Genomic DNA, 22,845 nt, shown 5'->3' with positions numbered 1-22,845 from the left:
TTTACATGGTGAAGGATTATTAACCTCTTACTCCCCAAATCCTGGTAAGAAAATTACGTTCTACCCCTCTTCTACGGATTCGTATCGGTCGCGGTGGTTTGCGGCCACGTTCCGGACTCCGGGCGAAAAACGGCCGAAAAAAGCAATACCGCTACTGACCACTTGTTGAGCAACTTACACAGTATAGCTTTAAAGCATAAAATAATGCGTTCCCAGTCTAAATGGGTTAAAACCCCTCCCCCTATGAAGAACATTCATGGGGGGCCCCGCAGTGAATCCTTGTACCCAGGGCCCAGAATTTGATGCGACACCCTGCCTGTGTGTGTGTGTGTGTGTGTGTGTGTGTGTGTGTGTGTGTGTGTGTGTGTGTGTGTGTGTGTGTGTGTGTGTGTGTGTGTGTGTGTGTGTGTGTGTGTGTGTGTGTGTGTGTGTGGGTACCAAGGGCCCTTGGCTTGCCTCAAGAGGATGCAGGGTAATCAGCGTCCCTCGGTGGGTTTTGTCTCTCTCTGGTTGAGAGGTGTGAGCGCTGAAGTCACTCCTGTCAAGTGCAGCACTCATCACACACAGCATCCACACTGGCCACTCTTCATTAAGCCTTTGAACTGGCGACCATTCACGGCACTGCGTAGTGGCTCTTGTTTCATCTCATAGCGGTGTTTAACCCATTTAGGCCTAGAATGATTTAATGCTTTAACTATTGAAACATAGCAGATATACTATTTTTGAAAAATCGTGAAAACGTGTGCACATTTTTCAATATATATTTTTTCAAAGCAAACTTTTGTAACTCAAATCTCTGCTTCTGGGGGGTCTCCGGAACAACATATTTTGAGATGGGAGTCTGCGGCCAAGTAAATGTAATTTTGGGGGTCCTTGACATGAAAAAGTTTGAGAAACACTGATTTAGAGGAAAGATTTAGAAGTCGGGTTAAAGATCGGGTCAAAGATATATTCAAAGACTTGCACACATTTTCACGAATTAAAAAAATAGCTGATCTACAAGCTCGCAGTGGGCTTGTATATCTGCTATTTTTCAATAGTTAAAGCATAAAATAATGGTTAAAGTGGTTCAAATCTAACGCGACTTGGGCGCGTTCCAGGTATTTGAGAGTTTAATCAAAACAGTTGAACAGGATTTTCCTTAGAAAGAAACCCATGGAGTTGTACAGTGCAAACCAATTTTATTTTAATACATAGCTGCAAGCAAAAACATTAGAGAGTTCCAAGCATCTGAATTCTTGGTCTTCCCTAAAACGATTCATCCTGGTCATCACCGTGCGGATACTCTGTTGAGGTATGAATCTACTTTCAGAAACATTTGATGAAACTTATCACCTTCAGTGAGAACGTGTTTCACATTGCTACAGTATATTTGCCCAGCGGCTCCCGATGAGATGTCGAGAAAGATTGTAGCAGATTTGTAGAGCAGAGGACCAGCGGAGCGAAGATGCACATGACTTGAGAGATTAAAATGATGAAAGAGGTTTGGCTCAAGGCCAAACTCTTTTAGAGATAATTACGAAAATATAGGCTTCATTATTACAGCGCCACCTTGAGGTCATTGAGGGCCATTCCATGTGCCGGAGTAGTTTGTTGAATTTGCAACTCACCTGGTGCGTCTCTAGGTCTCATGGTTTTGTTACACAAACACTTTTATCAGAGACAATATTGAGAGCAAAAAACAACTGGGTTCTTGAAGCTTTGCTGCTTGGACCTCTAATGCAGGGGTTTTCAAAGTGGGTGACGGGGCACCCTGGGGTGCCGTGACAGCAGTCCAGGGGTGCCACGAGATAATTTGATAGTATTGGGAATTTATTTGGACACTTGAAAAAATATTTAGTACCATTTTAAACTTGAAGTACAAAGTTATTTTCAGTCGGTTCTAACCCCTGGGAACACCTCCTGCTCTAATGATGGGACCTTTTAACTGTGATTTTAAGAACTCAGGTTATGGGATGAGGATCTATCCCCACAATTTCCTGCGTTTTACTTTTCTTTAATTGCGTCAGGTAGATGTAACAACAAAGGCATCACCACACTGCAATGTGGAATACCGGTATGTTTATTTAACTACCCGTTTTCCAAAAAGACCCTGGACAGAAAGCTTGTTTACTGTATCTGACATCTCCCCCTCTGCTTTTGTGAACATCCTTTGTAAAAGCGTTTGCTTTCATGCTCTCTCTCCCACACTCTCTCTCTCGCTCTCTCTCTCTCTCTCTCTCTCTCTCTCTCACACACACACACACACACACACACACACACACACACACACACACACACACACACACACACACGTGTGTGTATATTGTTAGTGATCTCTTCTTGAGAGCTATTGCATGAGCAAAAGTTTAGGGAACAACAAACGTCAACAACCCCCAGCTGGGAGATCAAAAAGCAGAGAAGAGAAGTGTACAGAAGAGATTGTGCTGGGGTTGTTTTTCTGATTCTTGTCTCTCAAAGGACTTTTATTTTTATAAGGTTGAAAAATACAAAGCACAAGTTATGATTTATAAAACCTGGGTAGATTAATTTAATTCAGCCCAGTTTTCAGCGGTATATCAAAAATGTATGTGTGCCATTATTCAAATTATGAATACCATGTTTGTTATTTGTTTTATTTTCTTGTATTATTGTTATTATTGTATCTCCAAAACTTTGTTTTGTATTTATCATTTTAAAAATGATTTAACCTAGTGAAAACAGCCGATCTACAAGCACACAACGCCTCGTGGGTAGATCTGCTGTTTTCACTACTTTTGTGCGACGGCCTTGTATGATGAAGCAGGGCTTTACTTTGCAAAAAACGTACAGATTTGACACTTGGAGATACAAGGTTTCTGCCCGACAGTGACGATAAGGTACACTGGACCATCCTTTATGAAAGGAAGGGAGGTTTTCTTGCTCCAGCAATTTGGATTATTAAACTTTTTGAAATGATGCTATGAAGGATACAGAGGATCAGTGGAACTTTTTTGTATTATTATTATTATTATTTTTTCTAAATAAGACCTTAGCTTGCCCTATGCTGTCAGCCTTTGGGAGTTGTTGCCACTGACATATTTGTTGTGTGTTTTCCAGGGGTCAGCTTGCTGGTGCCCCATGGCGCGGTGGCAGAAGATATGTCCTGGGAGATGTACATGGTGATCAATCAGGGAGAGGAGAGGTGAGCTGAGAGTTTACCCCAAGTATCATACAAGCCATCTATTCCTGTCACTGCTCACCTATCTTATCATCTGTCACCTTTGTCCATCCATCCTCCATGTCCTCCTTTCTCGCCTTTCATCTAAACGCCCTTTGCTTATTCATGTGTCATTACTTTCATTAAAACTACACCATTGGGGGCACGTGGTGCAGTCGGTAGCGCTGTCGCCCAACACTGTGGGCATGTTCTCTCCTTGGGTTGGCAAAATGGCCCCTAGGGTAGGTACCCTCACAAAATAACATGCAGTAATCCTGGTCTCTCTACACCAGGGGTTTTCAAGGTTGGTGACGGGGCACCCTGGGGTGCCGTTACGGCAGTCCAGGGGTGCCGCGAGATCATTTGATAATATAAAATCATTTGATCTACAAGCACACAACGCCTTACATCGCAAGGCGTTGTGTGCTTGTAGATCGGCTGTTTTCACTAGTTTACTACATTTTATAGATGATAAATACAAAACGAACGGTTTTGGACATACAAGGTTTCCACCTGATAACGACGATATGCTATAAATATAAGGTGCTGGGAGTGAAAATTATAATGTAAGGGTGCCTCGGATAAAAAAAATATTCATGGGGTGCCCTGAGACAAAAAAGTTTGGGAACCCCTGCTCTACACTGCCTCCCCCTGGCCACCTTGATGGAGGGGAAAGGAACTGGTTGGAATAATGTGTTCCTTCCAGGCGCTACGTCCAGCCGGAGAAACTCCACCCTGTCAGGTGAAAAGACTCATACATAGGCATGAGGTCAGTCCGTTGCTCGCCCCAGGTTAGCAGAGAGAGTGTGCCGCCCAGGATTACATTAAATAATTGACAAGTGGTTTGCAAAATTGTAGGACAAAAAAATGAAATTAGGGCAAACATAGCTCGGTTCACTTTTCACACAGTTTTTGATTTGCTCGTAAGCATTGCTGAAACAGTTTATGCAGTTGCAAGTTTAATATGCTGTATTATTGGCGTCATAATTGCCATGGAATGAATTTCAAGCAAATTGATGTCAAGGAGGTTTTGACTGTGTATGTTCTTTATGGCAAAGTGGGTGTGGCAGATAAAATTGACCAACCACACAGACCTCCATAGTCCACCTACGGGCCAACCACAGACAAATTCTGAGATTGTTTTGAGACATTGCTTTAAATAATATACTGTGGAACTGAACATAATATATATGTTCAGTATGGGATACCAATTGTATCCAACAGGACAGAGAGAACTCATATAAATAAGTTAGATTGGAAGTGACAGAATTGGAACAGACAGAATTGGAACAGTAAAGGTCTATCCATACTCTCTCCGAGACCAAACTTTTCGTTGGAAAGGTCCGGTTCAACTACAAAATGACTTCACTCTGAACTCCCAAAAAGCATTACCCCGAATTAGAGTTTGTAAAGCTGCACGCTGGAAAGTCGGAACTCTCTGACGAAAAGTTTGGTTTCGGAGAGATTATGGACTGGCCTTAACACTAGTATATAATAGTATAGTGATAAAGTATAGTGATCTGATGAATGATCTTTGTGGTGTTCTCTCTGGCTATGCCCTGGCCACAGTATTTTTAGGGAAGGTTTGAACAGACTTTCTGTGTTAGCTGATTTAAGTAGCGGTAATGCTGAGTTCACATTAACAGTGACAAAAGCTACTAAACGACCAAGTGTGGTCGTCTGCTACACTGTTTCCCAGTCGCTGTCGCCTGTCACTTAGTGGCTACTAGGAAGGATACATAAGTATGGCTCATGATCTCATTCACCGAACAAAGGATTCACTGACCGTGTCCCTGCGAATGAATGACTGAATTTCATTCAGTGAACCAAATCTGATCTTTGAGTTTGTGTCTCTCGTGAAGCAGGGTGAACAAATGGCTTTGAGGTTGCATCTGAATAGTCTTATTCCATTTTGCTTAGGATGGTTCCTAACAGTGTGCAATGACCCAGAAGTATCTAGAGGCAGACATGATAAGAGCTGGTCAAATTCTCTAAATGCGCTTCATTGCTTCCTTTCTTATCTCCTTTAGCATAAAGTCGCTGTCAGGTGGAAACCTTGTATCTCCAAAACCGTTCATTTTGTATTTATCATTTTAAAAATGATTTAACCTAGTGAAAACAGCCGATCTACAAGCACACAACGCCTCGCGGTCACTACTTTTGTGCGACGGCCTTGGATGATGAAGCAGGGCTTTACTTTGCGAAAAACGTACACATTTGAAACTTGGAGATTCGAGGTTTCTGCCCGACAGTGACGATAAGGTACACTGGACGATCCTTTATGAAAGTAAGGGAGGTTTTCTTGCTCCAGCACTTTGGAAAAGACTTAAATCAAACAAAATCCTAGACAACATTTCAAGGTGTTCCTTGAGTTATGTGATGATTCTTAAGATATTGTATGCATATGTTTGCAATCAGATTACCTATCATACTGTCATACGTTTGTTTTGCATTACTGCTAGAGAAAAGGGGAGGAGAGGCATACAAAATAATATTTTGTAAATTAGTATGCGTAATGCATATCTTGAATGATTATAACAGTCGTAATCAAGCTATGCGTGTGATGCGTGTAGTATAAACAAACAGGAAATTATCACTTCACATTCCTTGAAAAATGGATTGATAGAATGTCTTTACTCCATAGTTTATAAAAGCCACAACTATGCATTCCATATCCATCATCTTTTATTATGTCATAATACAATGACCATAACCTTGGAGTGTACAGCATATGCTCATTTACAGGACATAACCTTGACCTACATGATGACATGAAAGACATGAAATGAAGAGAGAGAGAGAGAGAGAGAGAGAGAGAGAGAGAGAGAGAGAGAGAGAGAGAGAGAGAGATTGTGCTTATGTGATAGACAGACAAGAATATTAAATATACTTGGTGTCATCTCAGCCTTATCAAAAATAGATTCCTGTAGTCCATCATCAGATTATAGTTTAATCAGGCAGACCCACGTCAATAACATGCGCCGCTGTATAATTAACTCAATTAGCGCCGATCCCGAGAATACTCGTGAAAAATACTCGAGTAGCACATGGTGCCGATCCCGAGTATACTCGCGAAAAGTACTCTATTACTATAACGGCGGTTCTCCTACCCTGTAGCCTGGCGGAAGGTCCTGAGACGATCGCCCTCGCCGATTCATCATCATCACGGATCCACGAGCACAAAATAGTAATCCCATAACATTGAGGCAGACGGGGAATCTCATCTTAATGTCCATTATCTCAATACAACACTTTTAAAGGGAGGATGGCAGTAGATTCTCGCTTATATAACACATGTTGAAAAGCACCGATCCGCCATTACACAACATTATGTTGATGACGAGCGATTCCGGTGAATGACGTGATGACGTCAAACCGGAAGTGTTTACGCTATGGACTTCTGGCCTTCAAAATAAGACAACGGTCGTGGATGCAGCCTGTGGGAGGCACGCTGGACATTTTAATCCGTTAATTTCAGGAGCACTAAATGAGTTAAGCAGCCTGCTGTCAGATTCTCTTTTCTTAAGTCCTTGTCCTTGAGTTCTATCGCCTTCACTTCATTCTTTGACCCCAAGAAGTTAAAAAAGGAAGGAAACGACATTGAACATTTTTTGACTCTTCAAATAGTCTTGACTTCGTGGATGAACTCTGATCATTGGATTGTTTTGCAGTTGAGTGGAATTACACAGCCAGAGCTCCAGTCAAGCACTGAACGATTTGTTGACATCTTCTTTTGTGTGAACTGATTCTGAAGTATTCTGCACACTGAAAAGAATAATGTTCATCACTATCTTGTAATATTGCTCAAGTGCATATCTTGTCTAATACATTCTATTCTATTCTTAAGTAAGTGCAGTGTAAGTGTAAGTGTAGCTTTTTGTTCCTAGCCGAATATAATTTTAAAGTAGAGGTCCCTGAAGGACCTTTGTGACCATTATGTTCAAAATGTTTGCAATGCACACACACACACACACACACACACACACACACACACACACACACACACACACACACACACACACACACACACACACACACACACACAGAATGTCATATCTTCCAGTGACCCTCTCCATGTACATCCTCTCAGCGGACCCCCTGCCCACGTCCCTGTGTTCTTACCGCTGGGCTCTCTGACAGATGGGTCACAGCGAGCACCGCAGCCTATCTCCTCCTCTCTGCAGGAGCCCTCCGGGTGTCATTCATAGGGGTTTCATTTACACACACACACACACACACACACACACACACACACACACACACACACACACACACACACACACACACACACACACATGAACACAGGATCGTAGACGTGTCTTGCAGGTGGTGGTCCGGGCTTTGATCTGCTACGGAGAAAGTTAAGTTGGTGCTGAGCGCCCCAGGGTTCTACAATATATCGCTTAATTTAGCCGTCAGGCTCAGAGGAGGCAAAGTCAAACCTCCAATTTCTTCTTCTTTTTTTTTCTCCTTTTCTTTTTGCACCCCTGCTTCTGCGGGGGGGGGGGGGGGGGGGAGAGTCAATATGTGGTTATACTCTCACCAGATGTTGTCAACAGCGTGTCAGTCTTGAGGACCGAGTCACGGCCTCGGGTGGCTTGTTTAAGCAACGGTGGAGGCAGTGAGGAATGCAGCGTTTCGCTGATGGACAACCCGCAATGGAGGGGGGTAGCAAATTGCTACAGTAGATGTCTCTAGAGTAGGGGTGTAACGATACATTGTGATAGCGATACGATACGCATCACTATACACAGTTGTCAGTTGACGATGCGATACTTGGACGATATTGGTTCATTCATGGCGATACGATTCGATTCAATGATTTAAAATCGATACTGTAACTATTTTGCAAAGAAAGTAAATCTGTGTGAAACATTTTCTCTAGCAAATACATGAACATTATATTACAACACATATGGACAAACCCGCACCTTGACATGAACACAGAGATTACACACATTTATCGATAGACCAAGAGTAGCTATATGGAATGGATAATTAATTAAACTCCTCTTTTTCATTTTCCTTCTTAAAATGGCCAAATACAAGGCACAAATACTTATTTTCCATACAATAGATTATTTTCATTGCAAAACGATTCGATACCGATTATCTGCATTTTAAAACGATACGATAGAAGCCAAAACGGTATGATATTTTGCTTTTGCAAACGATATAGTAGATCATTGCAAATTAAAATCGATTTTTCGATTCAGTTACTATATTGTTACACCTCTACTCTAGAGGCCTTTCATCTTGGTATATTATATATTCCCATCACGGCCAGGCAATGACCAAGCAATGGACTGGGGGGGGGGGTGCCCTTCCCCGCGGTGCAACACCAGGCCGGCCAGCTCTCTGATGTGTCACGCCGTATTTGCTCGTCTCAGCGTGAACAAAGTCACAGAAGAAAGGGGGACCTTCCAAAAAATTCACAGATGAGAGGTGGAACATGACAGGGCTTTGAGCGTGGAGCGCCGTGGACTCACATGTTGGTGCAATATTTAACTAAGGAACAGTGCCTGGAGGGGGAGAAGTGGGGATACAGTCATCGTGAGAGGTGCTTGTTTTTGAGGACTTGAATGGGGAAAAATTGATTGTAGTTGGCGTTTTGTTTAATTAACCGTAGCGTTACTTTGAATTGCTGTGTTTGGCATATACATTCATGCACTAAGGAAATCCATCGCTCACATTATGTCAGATGTGTACTCTAGACAGCATATGTTGTTTTAGAAGTGCTGTTAAAATGTGAATGTGATCTAAGCCTTGAATTGACTTTCTAACAGGCAAGCCAGCAAATGTGCGTGTGCGTGCGTGCGTGCGTGCGTGCGTGCGTGCGTGCGTGCGTGTGTGTGTGTGTGCGCGTGATGTGCGTGTTCTTCTGGTGGAGGAAAAGGTACCAGGTAACCCTTCCTGCTGTTCTGAAGAGTCTGTAATTAAACTCTCCAGACTGCCTGGTTGGACATCTGAAATCACGATTCAGTCCTAATATGATAATCTTGCTCCCACTCTTTCTCACTGTACTAGCCTACTTCTACTGCTGTGCTATATCGCTGGCTGGCAGTATAATTGAAACCGCCCACTGGTTGACATGAATTCTGTACCTGGCTGAGATGTGTCAGCCTTCGGCCAGAGACATTAGCTATCCACAGGGCTCAAGCCTATCTGGTCTGTCATGTCTGGACAGGTCGCTTACGGCTGTCAGGCAAGCATTCGCTCTCAAAATCATACCTGTATTGACAATTTAGAATCTCCCATCCAAGTAAAGCACAGTACAGTACTGTGGAACAAAACCTGAGATGGCATGTAAACTCGGGAAAGGTTTATTTCTGCTATCCACCTGGATCTAAATTGCACTGTCGATGTGTAGTTGATGCTTTACTTTGATTCCCTGCAGTGTTCTCTTTGTTGTATTACCGTATGTTGAAAGTGTTTCCACACATTGCACTTCCACTGAATTCCGGAGAACTTGCTATTTAAAACAGGGGTCTTCATTGTTTTCAGGCCAAGGACCCCTTAGTTGAGAGAGAGATGAAGCAGGGACCCCCACAACCTGTTCATAGATTCCATATAGTTTAATCATTTGATAGCTCATTTTGGATTCATGTCAATTTGTGTTTTCAGATATTTAACCACTTGAACCATCAATACTTAATAAACTTGACCTTTCACTCTGTACTTAGTCTGCTCTTTTTCTCCTCTACACCAAAGCTCTTTGCCAAAAATAGCCGATCTACAAGCTCACAATGCCTCGCGCTTTCTATCACACAAAGATTTAGAGGACCCCCTATAGTAACTCTGAGGACCCCCTAGGGGTCCTGGACCCCCTGTTGAAGACCCTTGATTTAAAATACAGCTAAAATGTTTTAATATTGCTAGATGCTTTGGGAAATTATGAACAGGGACGTCTTCATCAGGATCCTCATGGATAGTCAATTGATGATGGAATTTGACTTGGTGTACTAGCATTTATTTCAATGTTCTCCGGCGTTAAACAAAATGTTATAATTTGATATGGAGAGAAAGAGAGAGAACTGTCACGGCATGTGCAAAAAGCAGAGTGCTAGAACTGCAGTTAGATTGACAGGAACATTAAACCAGTGTTTCTCAACCACTGTGTCTGGGGACCTTTGGTGTGCCCCTGAGAAGGGTCAAGTACTGTATGTGTGCCCCTTGAAACTGCTTGAAAGCCAGTATTGTATTTATCATTTTAAAAATGATTTAAACTAGTGAAAACAGCCGATTTACAAGCACACAACCCCTCGCGGTGCGAGGCGTTGTGTGCTTGCAGATCGGCTGTTTTCACTACTGTTGTGCGACAGCCTTGTATGATGAAGCAGGGCTTTACTTTGCGAAGAAACGTACACATTTGAAACTTGGAGATACAGTACAAGGTTTCCTCCCGACAGTGACGATATTTACACCTCCGTATTTTGTTGGTGTGCCCATGGATTCTTGGGACATGAAAAGTGTACCCATGCAGAAAAAAGGTTGAGAAACACTGCATTAAACCAACAGTACGATACCTGGTGGCATGGCCACCTTGTCTCTCCTGTCTCTCTGTCCTTGGTTTCACGTCTCTCTGCACTCGCATGTCTGGAATACGCCAAACATGTGCTATCATGACATCCTCCAAATCCCTCCCAATCTTAAAGACCTCATTTCAGGAATCTATTTCAGTATGTCATCCCTCAGAGACAAATGAGAGGAGAAACTAGGGGACATAATGCCTGACGATTCCTAGAATGAGGCCCTGACGAGAGTTAATAAGACCACATCATGTGCAAAACTAGGTGTAATTCAATTTTGTATTGTAACAACCTCTCCAGGTCTAGGCTATCTAGAATTGTAAAATTGATGTCATAGTGCTCCCGTAAACCATAAAATATCCCATAATCTAATTCAGGGGTCTTCAACGTTTTCAGGCCAAGGACCCCTTAACTGAGAGAAAGATGAAGCAGGGACCCCCGCATAACCTTGTCATTGATTCCGTATTCATTGTTTGACAGCACGATCGATCGGATAATCAGTGTTAGGGTTGGGTACCGAAGTCGGTACTTTTAATGGTATCGACCGAATCACGTCGGTACTACCGAGTATCGATTGAATTAAAAACGAACGGTACCAAGTTTCGGTACTCTTGAACGCACCCGTGGCCGGTCGCATCCGTAACAACATTGAATTGCTTAGTAAACTTGCGTAGTTGCGTTACTGTGAAAATGGCCCACAACTGAAAACATCCGACAATAGCCAACGATGTTATTATGATGATCCAACGTCTATGATCTCCGGCTGTGACACTGTGTGAGCATCGATCGTCACCTCTCCCCAGTCCCCAGTCCCCACGCTAACGCTGTGGACCAGAGCTACTCTCCCCATAGCCTCTCCCCCTCCGCTCGCTGCTCTGTCTTCAGGCAGCAAAGGACTGTCACCCTTTCCGTGAAAGCCTTTTTCTGTGTCGTATTAAAAAAAAGAATACAGTCCCGGGAGAGATGTGTAGTATGGTACATGTGTCTTTAGTTCCGACCGTCTAGAAAAAGTAATTGATCGGTTGAAACAAACTTTTTAAGCATGTTTGTGTTTGTTTCGCCAGCACAGCCACCCTGCCTCTGTAACTCCATGCTGCCGCTGCGCGTTCATGTATGCAGTAGACGCGAACGCGCATTCACGTTCAATGTAGTTGCATTCAACAGCGCAAATTGTTGATGTGAGGTTTAAGAATAAAGAGAAGCAAGGTCTTATTGTCACTAGCTACTCTAGTCTACAGGGACAAGAAGCAAGATGCAATGTTGTGATTGAGGTGATAATAATAATAAGAAAAACTAAGATAAGGTACTGTAGGCTAAGATGATGATGATGATAATAAATAACAATAATAATAAAAAATAAAAAACGTCAACAGTATAGCCATAGAATAGCTGTATAAAGAATGTGCTCTATTGCAGACAAACACTTGTATATAAAATAGCAGCCATAGTAGCAGTAATAGTAGTTCCATCAACTACAGTAAAGGTTCGTACACAGAGGGCGAATTGGCGAATAGCGAATTAGCGTATTATTCGCCTTTTGTTTAAAACCTTATAAAGTCAATGGAAGCATCCACACCAAACGCGAATTTCGAAAAAGCGAAAAGGCGTTTTTTATTCACCCTTGTGTCGAATTAAGCGAACGTTCAAAGGCGAATTCCTCTCTCTCTCTGTATCAAAGTAAGCTCACTCTACCCTATTTCAAGAGAGAGAGAGAGAATGGTGGAGGGACCTTCACGTTACATTGAGGCCGAGGGGAACAGTGTCTTTCTCCTTTTCCGTGTCTCGTCTGCGTGGCTGCTTGGGAAAAGTAGCCTACTCGAATGTCTTACTGGTAAAAACATGGTTTATGTGTTTGTTATTGTAGGCTACTTTATATCTGCAAAAAGACTAATGTTTAAAAATAAATCGCTGGGTATTAAATAGCCTACAATAGGATCCGAAATGAGTCGATTAGAAGGAAAGTACTGGAAATTCGACTCAAGTACAAATACCTACAAGTACAGGCTACTCAAGTAAATGTAGGCTACTTTTAGTTACTTTACACTGACTCTCTTTTTTTACAGACCGAGATCCTTTTATTTCCGAGAGACCCGACCATTTAATCATTATTAAAACCCTCTTTCATGTAACTCACTGCAGCCGTGCAGCGTGCGCTGTTAACTGATTGACAGGCAGAAGAAGGCTACCAAGGAATCTATAATATTAAGATCGAAACAAAAGCCAGAGATTAAAAGGAATACTTTTAGGCTATTTTCTAACTACAGAGAGGTAAGTCATGGTTTAACTTGTACGCGGTCGCGGCTGCTTTCTCATCATCCTGGCAGCAGGCTACGCATCACGCATGCATTACGCACGCACCAATACCTTTTCCCCCTGCTGTTAAACTGATCCTAGACCAGCATTATCATCTCACTGTTACACAGCCATTCATCTCGCTGCCTCACGGCTAACAGACCATGATCCTAGGTCAGGCCAGCCTAAACACAGCACACACGTTAAACAGCGCGCGCACACACACATTGATTGATTGCTTTACAGTTTGCATAAAAAGCAGAAAGTACACACACAGTACGGGTCCTCTTGGGTCCTCTCGGGTAATACACATAATGATTGACATGATAAAACACTGACCGACCCTGTCTAGTGTCTACTCTGCCCCCGGCCGGAGCTGAGGGGAGGGGGAACGGAGAACGCGTGTTGTCACTTGTCTCTTCTGTTCTTTTTCTTATTTAATAGGCTAACAACCACGGCCAGGTCTCATCATCACTTGAGGATATAGTTTCCATTGTTTTATTTGTTTCCCTGTCTCCGTTCTCCTCTCTCCTCTCCTCTCTCTCCTTTCTTCTCCTTTCTCCTGTGGCTATGCAGGCAGATATCGCCCCCTCGTTTTTAGACGAATTAAGCGAATATTATATGCATATTCGCGTCGTTTTTTGGTGTGTATGGAAAAGGGCGAATGGCGAATTCTTCGCCTTTTTGGTTCGCTTATTCACGTCGCTTTCGCTAATTCGCCGGTGTGGACAGAGCTTAAGCCTACTACTATACTTGACATGACAATGGCTGAACCACTGTAGAGGGCCTTAATAACCTATTGTGGTGTGTAAAATAGCCTATAGAAAAAAGTTAATAAGGGTAATAAGGGTAATAATAAAAATAAGAATAAAAAAGTATCGAAAACGGTATCGAAAAAGGTATCGTATCGATTCCCAGGTATCGAAAAAGGTATCGTATCGATTCAGAGGTGAACGATACCCATCCCTAATCAGTGTATTTTGGATTCATGTCAATTTGTGTTTTCAGATATTTAACCACTTGAACCGTCAATACTTAAAGGAGCTATAGTCAACTTTTTCATTGTAGGGCCGACACTTTGTTTACATCCTAGTCTATAGACTAGAATGTAAACAAAGTGTCGGTCTGACAATGGCCAAAATGATTATTTTATCATTATTTTATGCTTTTTGTGGTCACTTTTGAATAGAAACACATATATGAAGCTTATTTTTTTATAAAATATTTTCGAAACATTATTTTTATTTTAGCATCCGTTTTTCAAGAAAAAGTTGACAATAGCTCCTTTAATAAACTCTGTACTTAGTCTGCTCTTTTTCCTCTCTACACCAAAGCTCTTTGCCAAAAATAGTCGATCTACAAAAAGTTTCTATCGCACAAAGATTTGGAGGACCCCCTGTAGTAACTCTGTTGAAGACCCCTGATCTAATTATAAGTCAGCAGTATTCTAATCTGGGTTCCCAGAAGTTTTTCACTTTTTGGCCACTAGGGGCGCGGGGGGGGGCTGCTGGACCTCATCACAGCCCTGGCACCCCAACTATCTTTGTAACAGCACCAACTTACCAACTGATTATTAATGAGCTCAAATACATTGTTATTACAGTAGGGAGTCTTACTGGTTAAGTCTTTTCCCTGTTATCGCTTAGCAAACTGAGATATGACATGCAGTGACACACAGTCCAACACAACCATTTCATTTATTCTCTTTGAAGAACATTTTTTTTGTTTAATTATTTCTTTAAATGTACGGTTTTTACTTTTCATTATTAGTATGTATTTAACCACTTAAACCCCAGCATTGGTATTGTGAGGAAAGCGTCCACTGACAATAGCTGATCGACAAGCTCACAATGCGACGCGCTGCGTCGCATTGTGAGCTTGTCGATCAGCTATTGTCAGTGGAAGCTTTCCCCACAATAACAGAAAACAGAAACAACACTAGCATTGAGCCCTGAGGGACTCCGGATACCCATATGGGGTTCATGTGGTTAATCAAATTGGGATTGCAGGGATCTAGTGGGTTGGCATGTTGTCTTACCTTGCTCAAGGAACGTTCAGAAACCACGAGGCAGCTGCGGGTAGAAGTGTGTGTGTGTGTGCGTGTGTGTGTGTGTGTGTGTGTGTGTGTGTGTGTGTGTGTGTGTGTGTGTGTGTGTGTGTGTGTGTGTGTGTGTGTGTGTGTGTGTGTGTGTGTGTGTGTGTGTGTGTGTGTGTGTGTGTGTGTGTGTGTGTGTGCGTGCGTGTATGTGCGTGCGTGCGTGCGTGTGTGTGTAGTGTAGGGGGGGTGGGTAACCAGCAAATAAAGGTGCGGCTAATGGAGCGTGTTAATGTGTGCGTTTATTAAGCTCGCCGTCTCCTCTCCTGCCGCTCCGCCGGCCCGCGCTGCCACTTTGCACAGCTCCTCGGGTCCCCGAGGGGTGAGTCATCACTCACTTTAAATAATGCACCTCATCTGGGGGCCCAGCGGAGCCCCTTCCACAGAACCCCTTCATCCTGGTGACATGCGGAATTGAGAAAAGAGGGATAGAAACCTCGGGTGCTCCTTTTGAGAGGTGTGAGATGCTAGATTCTCTCTCAATCTCCCCCTCTCTCTCTCCCTCTCTCTCTCTCTCTCTCTCTCTCTCTCTCTCTCTCCCCCTCTCTCTCTCTCTCTCTCCCCCCTCTGGCTCTTTTGGTCTCTTTATGCGTCTCTGTTTCACTTTGTCTGTCACTTTCTGTCTCCTCCTCTGTCTCACTCCCTCGCTTTCCCTCTCTCTCTCTCTGTCTTTCTCCCTTTTCTCAGCCTGTATTTCTCCGTTGATCCCTCTCTATTTTTTATCTCCCATAGCTGTCTGTCTATCACTTTCTTCTGACTGGGGCCGCGGTCTGTCTGTCTGTCTGTCACTCTCTTTCTGTTTTACTCTGGCATTCACTCTGTCACACGTTCTCTCTCTCTCAGTCACACTCTCTTTCTTTTTCCCTCTCTCTCTCTCTCTCTCTCTCTCTCTCTCCTTCCCATCTTGCGGGTACTAACGGTAATCTGCTCCTTCAGCCACAACTTCACATTAAATGTGTGATCAGGCGCTCGCTGAGCTCTCTCGCTCCGAGGGTCCACTCCAGAGCAGGGGGTGGTGGTGGTGGTGGTGGTGTGGGGGGGGGTTATTGTTGACATAGCGGCAGCCTTATCATCTGAATCAAGGACAGAGAGGCCAAGGTGACTTCATGATGCGACGCTACAGTGGCAGCAGTAACTATGTGTAGGAATGGAGTGTCCTCTGTGCCGGCGTTGAAGTGGTAATTGGCACGCCTGGAGAGCACCTGGAGACTGGTGTAGTTACCATTAAGACACCAAGACCGGGTACGCTTTATTATTACGCAATATTTTATGCTTTAACTATTACAAAAATAGCAGATCTACAAGCTCACAGCGCGGCACCGAGTGCCGCGCTGCGAGCTTGTAGATCTGCTATTTTTTTAAATCATGACAATTTGTGTTTTAAATATTCTGACCCGATTCTATAAGTGTCTTCTAAATCCTTCTAAGATTTTTTGGTTTTATGTCAGTGGTGCTCAAACCTGTTCATGTGAAGGACCCCCAAAATGATATGTATTTGGCCACGGACCCCCATTTCAAAATATTTAGTTCCAGTGACCCCCAGAAGCAAAATTTGAGTTACAAATGTTCGCTTTAAAAATACATATATTCAAAGATTTACACAAATGTTCACGACTTTTCGAAAATAGCAGATCTACAAACTCGCAGCGTGGCACTCGGTGCCGCGCTGTGAGCGTGTAGATCTGCTATTTTTCAATAGTTAAAGGATTAAATAATTCTAGGCCTAAATGTTTTAAGACATCACGGAGAGACAGGAGCACCACTTCAACACAGATAAGCATCTCTAATGGCCGAGAATCTTCTATAACGTGTCGCTGAAGAGAAGGTAAGGCAGGAAACTTTCTCAGGGTTCATCATTAAAAGGATGCGTGTTGTGCCCACAGTGGCTGAAGACGCTTGCCCACAGAGCAGCGTGAACCTCTGCTGGCCTTGACTGAAATCTTGCCCGAGACTTTCTCCTGCTTTTCCCCCAATTTGTCTACCTCTCAGCTTTCTCACTGTCAATACACAGATGGAAATGTAAAGGCTATAGTAGACTGCCCATTGCTTTTTCTTTTTGAAAGAAAAGAGGAAAAACAAAAACAAGAACCACATTCTGATAAGGATGTTGTTGTGTACAGCATTCATGGGTTGCATTTATAGTCCTAAACCGGCCATATTGAGGACCCAACACAGGTGTTCAATTTGTCTGATTGGCATAGAACCAATGTTCTACGTTAATCAAAACACCTGTGTTGGTCCTCAAAATGGCTGGTGTAGGACTACAAATGCAACACATGAATATGTGCGATGCCATGCCACCCACTCAGTGTTTGAATCATTGCAATTCACATTTCAAGTAAACAATGAATGTGCTGATGGAAAATGTGCCGAACACATGTCATTTGGTGGATGTGTGCTGGATATATTGGGTGTCACAGATGGGAATCAAAACCAGAGCCCTGACAGCATTAATGCTGTGCTGCTCTAGATCAACCAATGCAGAGAAAGAACTCCAAAACCTTGGCAGACAGTGTTAAGTTATTCACACACTATGCTGATGGTAATGCTGCAATACATTTCAGGATAGCATTCATTGCCACGCTTTTATTGAACCTCAGATTGTGCTAAATTGTAAATTAACAAGATTACATTCTTTACATGTAATTCACGGCTTCCTCGTATTCTACCTGTTTATGTGTGCAGAGTACTTTGCTCCATGCCTGAGAACCATGAACTTCACACCACCTCTCCTGTGAGGACTATAAATCACTTCTTATTCAGGGGAGGAAATCTTGACAAATCAGCGTGCTCAGATCTCTACTCCACAATGACTGATTTGAGCTTAGAGAGAGCTTTGCCAAGGCATGGTGCCGCACCGCCTTGATCTCTCTCTCTTGCTTGGCCTTTTTCTGCTGCAGCTGTTATGCACTGGCTGTTTTTACCGCTGCTAGTGATGGGGCTTTTAAAGTTGGCATTGTGGGACCATGCGTCCACGAAACCTCTCCCAAACGGCACAATGTATGTTGAAAACCAGGGGTGTCGCACCAAATTCGGGGCCCTGGGTACAAGGATTCACTGCGGGCCCCCCATGAATGTTCTTCATAGTTGGAGGTGGTTTAACCCATTTAAGACTGGGAACAGATTTAACCTGACTCCGCCATATGGTGGCAGCAATGCGTTGCATGCTTCAAACATCTGGGACCACTGAAAGAGAGTGGATATCGCTGTAAAATCCCAGTCCGGACCAATCCGCGGCAGCTACGGGCGGGCTCTATCAGCACTGTAGCGCTGAGACTGGCCTGTGCCTGTGATAGACAGGCAGCCCCATCGAATCACCTGCTAAATAGCTTGAGAAAATGGACACGCCTCCTACAGCCGTTAGATGGAAGCGATTCCAGATGGATGGGAGCATAGCTATGCTGCCACCTTCTGGCGAAGTCAGGTTAGATTATTAGGCATTAGTTTGTGCTTTAACTATTGAACATTAACTATTTAAAAAAATAAATAAAGAAAATTTGCTATTTTTAAAAAATCGTGAAAAGTCTTTGAATATTTCAAATCCTTTTTTGTGCACAAACCTTTTCATGTGAAGGACCCCCAAAATGATATGTACTTGGCCACGGACCACATCTCAAAATATTTAGTTCCAGGGACCCCCCAGAAGCAAAATTTGAGTTACAAATGTTCTCTCAATAGCTAAAGTATAAAATCCACCTCGGGCCCAAGTAACTCAGTCCCACTTTTCCCCCCCTTGTGACACCCCTGTCCAGAGAGGATGACCCTGTACTTTGTGTGATCCAGTGGCCGTTCCTGTAGTGTAGTTCTTTGGAAGATGAAACCTAACCATTTGAGTGACCCCATATGACCTTTCCTCTACTGATATCTCATAACTGAATTAGCAGATTGCAGGATGAACCCTACTCATTCTAGTGACCCCAAGATCTAACGTATCTTCTGGTACCAACCTTCAGCCAACATTTCCAGTTGAGTGTAAGGAGGGCTGCAAGCAGGGCTTTTTGACACATGACACAAGGCACAATCTGTGCATGTGTGTGTCCACGGTGATGCATGATTAGAGCACGGAGAGCAGATGGTCAGTTGTGTTGACTGGTCAGGGCCTGTTTGGGTCTGTTTCAGGAAAGACAAAAATACCAAGGCTCACTTTTCCACCATCTTTTGACAGGAACAATACCAATGAGAGTACAGACTAAAGCCTTCTCTCTCTCTTTTTCTTTTAATGGAAGCGAACACAAAGGAGACCTTGAACTTTAGAACAGCGGTAGCATTTCCAGAGGATCCAAGCACCTGCAGACATGTATTGTGCTTGCATGGCTAGTGACCTCTATGCCCACCTACGTCCTTCTCCTCTTTAATTGCTGTTGTCTAATGCAGCAGAGGCAGATCTTGAGTACAGATTATGGCTGCAAGATAATAAACTGTGAATGATGAATATGCAAAGGCATGGACAGACCAGCAAAGTAGTCTCACCAGACATAACCAGACCACTCCTGTATGTATTGCTTTCTGTGTTAAGACAGATTAGTAGGTAAGCTGGGAAGCAGACAACATCGGGGAGGCATTATAGAGAAAGCTCTGGCGGAATACATATGGTTCCAAAGATTAGTGTCTCTTCGGCACCGCAGCCAGAATTATGTCTAAAGCTAATTGGACAATGCCTTACTACAGGGATCTTCAACAGGGGGTCCGGGACCCCGAGGGGGTCCTCAGAGTTACTACACGGGGTCCTTCAAATCTTTGTGTGATAGAAACCTTTTTTCTCCTTTTTTATATTAACCACTTGAACCCTAACGTCCATATTCAGAGAAATATAGCAGATCTACAAGCTCACAGTGCCATTCAGTTTGATGTCAAGAATACAGCCCAAATAGGTAACCTCTTCTTTGCTTGAGATTACTATATCATCAACTGACGTATTTCCATTTCCTCCTCAAAATCACCAAAATATCTTTTGGTAAAGTGAAAGCCCATTGATATTTGCTGTGAAGCAGTATCTCAGTTACACCCACATTTAACTTTCCCCCCTCTATTTACAGTATGTTGTTGCACCTCTCCAGTGAAATCAGCTATATTAGTTACAGATATGGTTTTAATTTAGTTCATTTTCATAAACAGGGGTTTTGGAAAGAGGAGTAATATCATAAATTAATTTCAAGTTGTAATGATTTGGTTGGACATGCTTTGTGGAACACAACAAGTGTTTAGGTTAGGTGTTTAGGTTTTTAGAAACCTTTTTTTACGGATTATATAGTTTTTTTTCTAGATATATATTCATTCACATGTGTTATATTGCTGTTGATGTACTGACACTTAATCTTGTTTATTATTGTGATGTTTATTTGCTTATTGTAAGTCGCTTTGGATTAAAAGCGTCTGCTAAATGCCTAAACTGTAAACTGTAAACTGTTCTTGTCTTGATGGTGGACACAGCAACGCCTTCACAGCCAGGGGTGTCACAAGGGGGGGGAAAGTGGGACGGGGTTACTAGGGCCCAAGGTGGAGGGGCCTTAATTATTTTATACTTTAGCTATTGAAAAATAGCAGATATACAAGCTTACAGCGGGCACCGAGTGCCGAGCTGCAAGCTTATAGATCTGCTATTTTTGAAAAGTCGTGAAAATGTGTGCAAATCTTTGAATATATGTTTTTTTAAAGCGAACATTTGTAACTCAAATTTTGCTTCTGGGGGGTCCCTGGAACTAAATGTTTTGAGAAGGGGGTCTGTGGCCAAATACATATCTTTTTGGGGGTCCTTAACATGAAAGCGTTTGGGCACCACTGACATAGAAACATATAGGTTTTCCCAAAAACCTTAGAAGGATTTGAAATATTGAAAGACGTGCACAAATATACAAAAAAATAGCAGATCTACAAGCCGCGCTGCAAGCTTGTATATCTATTTTTGTATATGTATTTTTCAATAGCAGATATACAAAGTACCCAGCGGCCAGGGCCCAGAATTTGGTGCGACACATTAAGTAGCCTGGCCGCGTTCACCCTGCAGTTCCGCCACTTTATGTTGAAAAACCCTACCGGTTTATCAGTGTGATCTGGATGTTTGGTTTGCTCTTCATTTTAACTGGCTTAAACTTTTGTGATGCCAGAACCTCAGAGCACATTACACAGTGCCGCTGAACCATTTCATAACATAAAAATCCATAAAAACCACTGCTGGTATTTTGTGGTATTTGGAGAGTGCCTGAATGTTCTCAACTTTGTTTTTTGAACTTGGGGGGGTCAGGTGTGGTACTTTTAGATATTCTTTATGTTCCACATCTTTCACTAGCTTGTTGAGAAGCTACAGCAACATACGGTAGTAAAACAAATATTCTTAATATATGTAATATGAAAGTTTTTTAAACGCTTAGTTAAGTTTATGGGGCAAAACGTGTCTTGTGATAAACACTTCCTCTCTCTCTCTCTCTCTCTCTCTCTCTCTCTCTCTCTTCTTGTTTTTACAGTAGGCCTATGTTGAATTTGCACGGCATTGCGGACATTAACACACTTGCATTTCGCTGGTTGTGAACCTTCTTGATTCTTGAGGTAGTCTGTACTGTAAATACAGCTGTGTGTCTGTTTATACTAGGGTGACCAGACACGTGCGCGTGCGTGCGTGCGTGCGTGTGTGCGTGCGTGCGTGCGTGCGTGCGTGTGTGTGTGTGTATACACACAACAAATGTTCATCAGTGAACCTAAACATATCCTGTATGTACTCTTTGTATCATCTGCAGCATTTATCCAGAGGACAGCTGTGAGATCCTCCTGGGTCCTGAGGTGACCTACGGGCCCTCAGGCCTGGACCTCCTCAGCCCTGTGGCCCTGACCATCGCCCACTGTGCCGAGCTGGACGCCCACAACTGGACCGTCCACCTGAAGAGGAAAACCCAGGACAGCAAATGGGAGGTAAGAACAGTTGTGTGTGTTTGTGTGTGTCTGTGTCAGCGGTGGAAAAGAAAAAGAAAAAAATAAACATTTTGTTCTGCAATGTAGAAATGTTCGCATCAAAATGTACTTAAAGGACAACTCTGCCCTAAATCACTTCTAGGCTAATTTTCCTACTTATATTGATCCACAATGACTGTCCATGGGGTCTATTAGGCACAAAAGCCCCTGTTGTCCAGTTTCCCCAGGAGAACCCAGCAGCTCTCATAGCATAGAGTGGATCCTATAAGCCTATCGCTTTTACACTATTTTGTAAAGTAGAAAAGTACAATATTTGGATGTAGTGGAGTAAAAGTACTGAGATTTTTAAATACTCAAGTAAAATACAAAGTACAGTGCTTGAGTAAATGTACTTTGTTACTCTACTACACCACTGTATGTGTATGTGTGTGTGTGCATGTGTTTATGCCTGTCAAACACAGTCCAACTCATCACCCTCCAATGGGTCACGCATGGCGTTTTCCCTCTCCTCAAATTGTCCTTTGCTCAATGGCTAAATTTCTTCGTGGGTAAATGTTATGTTGGCTGAATGCTGTGGGGGAGATAGGGTTGTATATGGAGGGAAGAAAGCAGCGTTCCCTGACATAAAGTGGCAAGGGTTGTTGACTCTGCCCCCCCCCCCTCCTTCTCCAGCCTCTATATATTTGCTTTATGTGGTAATGGCTCCAGTAAGTCAGCAGTCACTGAGGAAGAGACTGGGTGAGTTGTGTACATGTGCGTGTGTGTGCGTGTGTAAATTGTAAAGTGCTATTGGATGCTGTGAATGTGTGGGTGTTTTATGTTTGATTGTGTGTGTGTGTGTGTGTGTG

General features: G+C 43.0%; 1 protein-coding gene across 2 annotated transcripts in view; it reads left to right on the top strand.

Annotated features, from left to right (window-relative positions):
- Positions 1-22,845, top strand: part of unc5db (unc-5 netrin receptor Db) — a 274,433-nt gene that overhangs the window by 210,644 nt on the left and 40,944 nt on the right. For both annotated transcript variants that reach the window (XM_080739513.1, XM_080739512.1), the window contains 2 exons: positions 3,079-3,163; positions 21,826-21,997. In XM_080739513.1, the coding sequence (XP_080595639.1) occupies positions 3,079-3,163; positions 21,826-21,997 (257 nt within the window). The remainder of the gene's footprint in view (positions 1-3,078; positions 3,164-21,825; positions 21,998-22,845) is intronic.

Source organism: Nannobrachium achirus, assembly GCF_963921795.1.
Source record: "Nannobrachium achirus genome assembly, chromosome: 12".
NCBI lineage: Eukaryota > Metazoa > Chordata > Actinopteri > Myctophiformes > Myctophidae > Nannobrachium > Nannobrachium achirus.
This window is presented reverse-complemented; position numbering and strand designations above follow the sequence as displayed.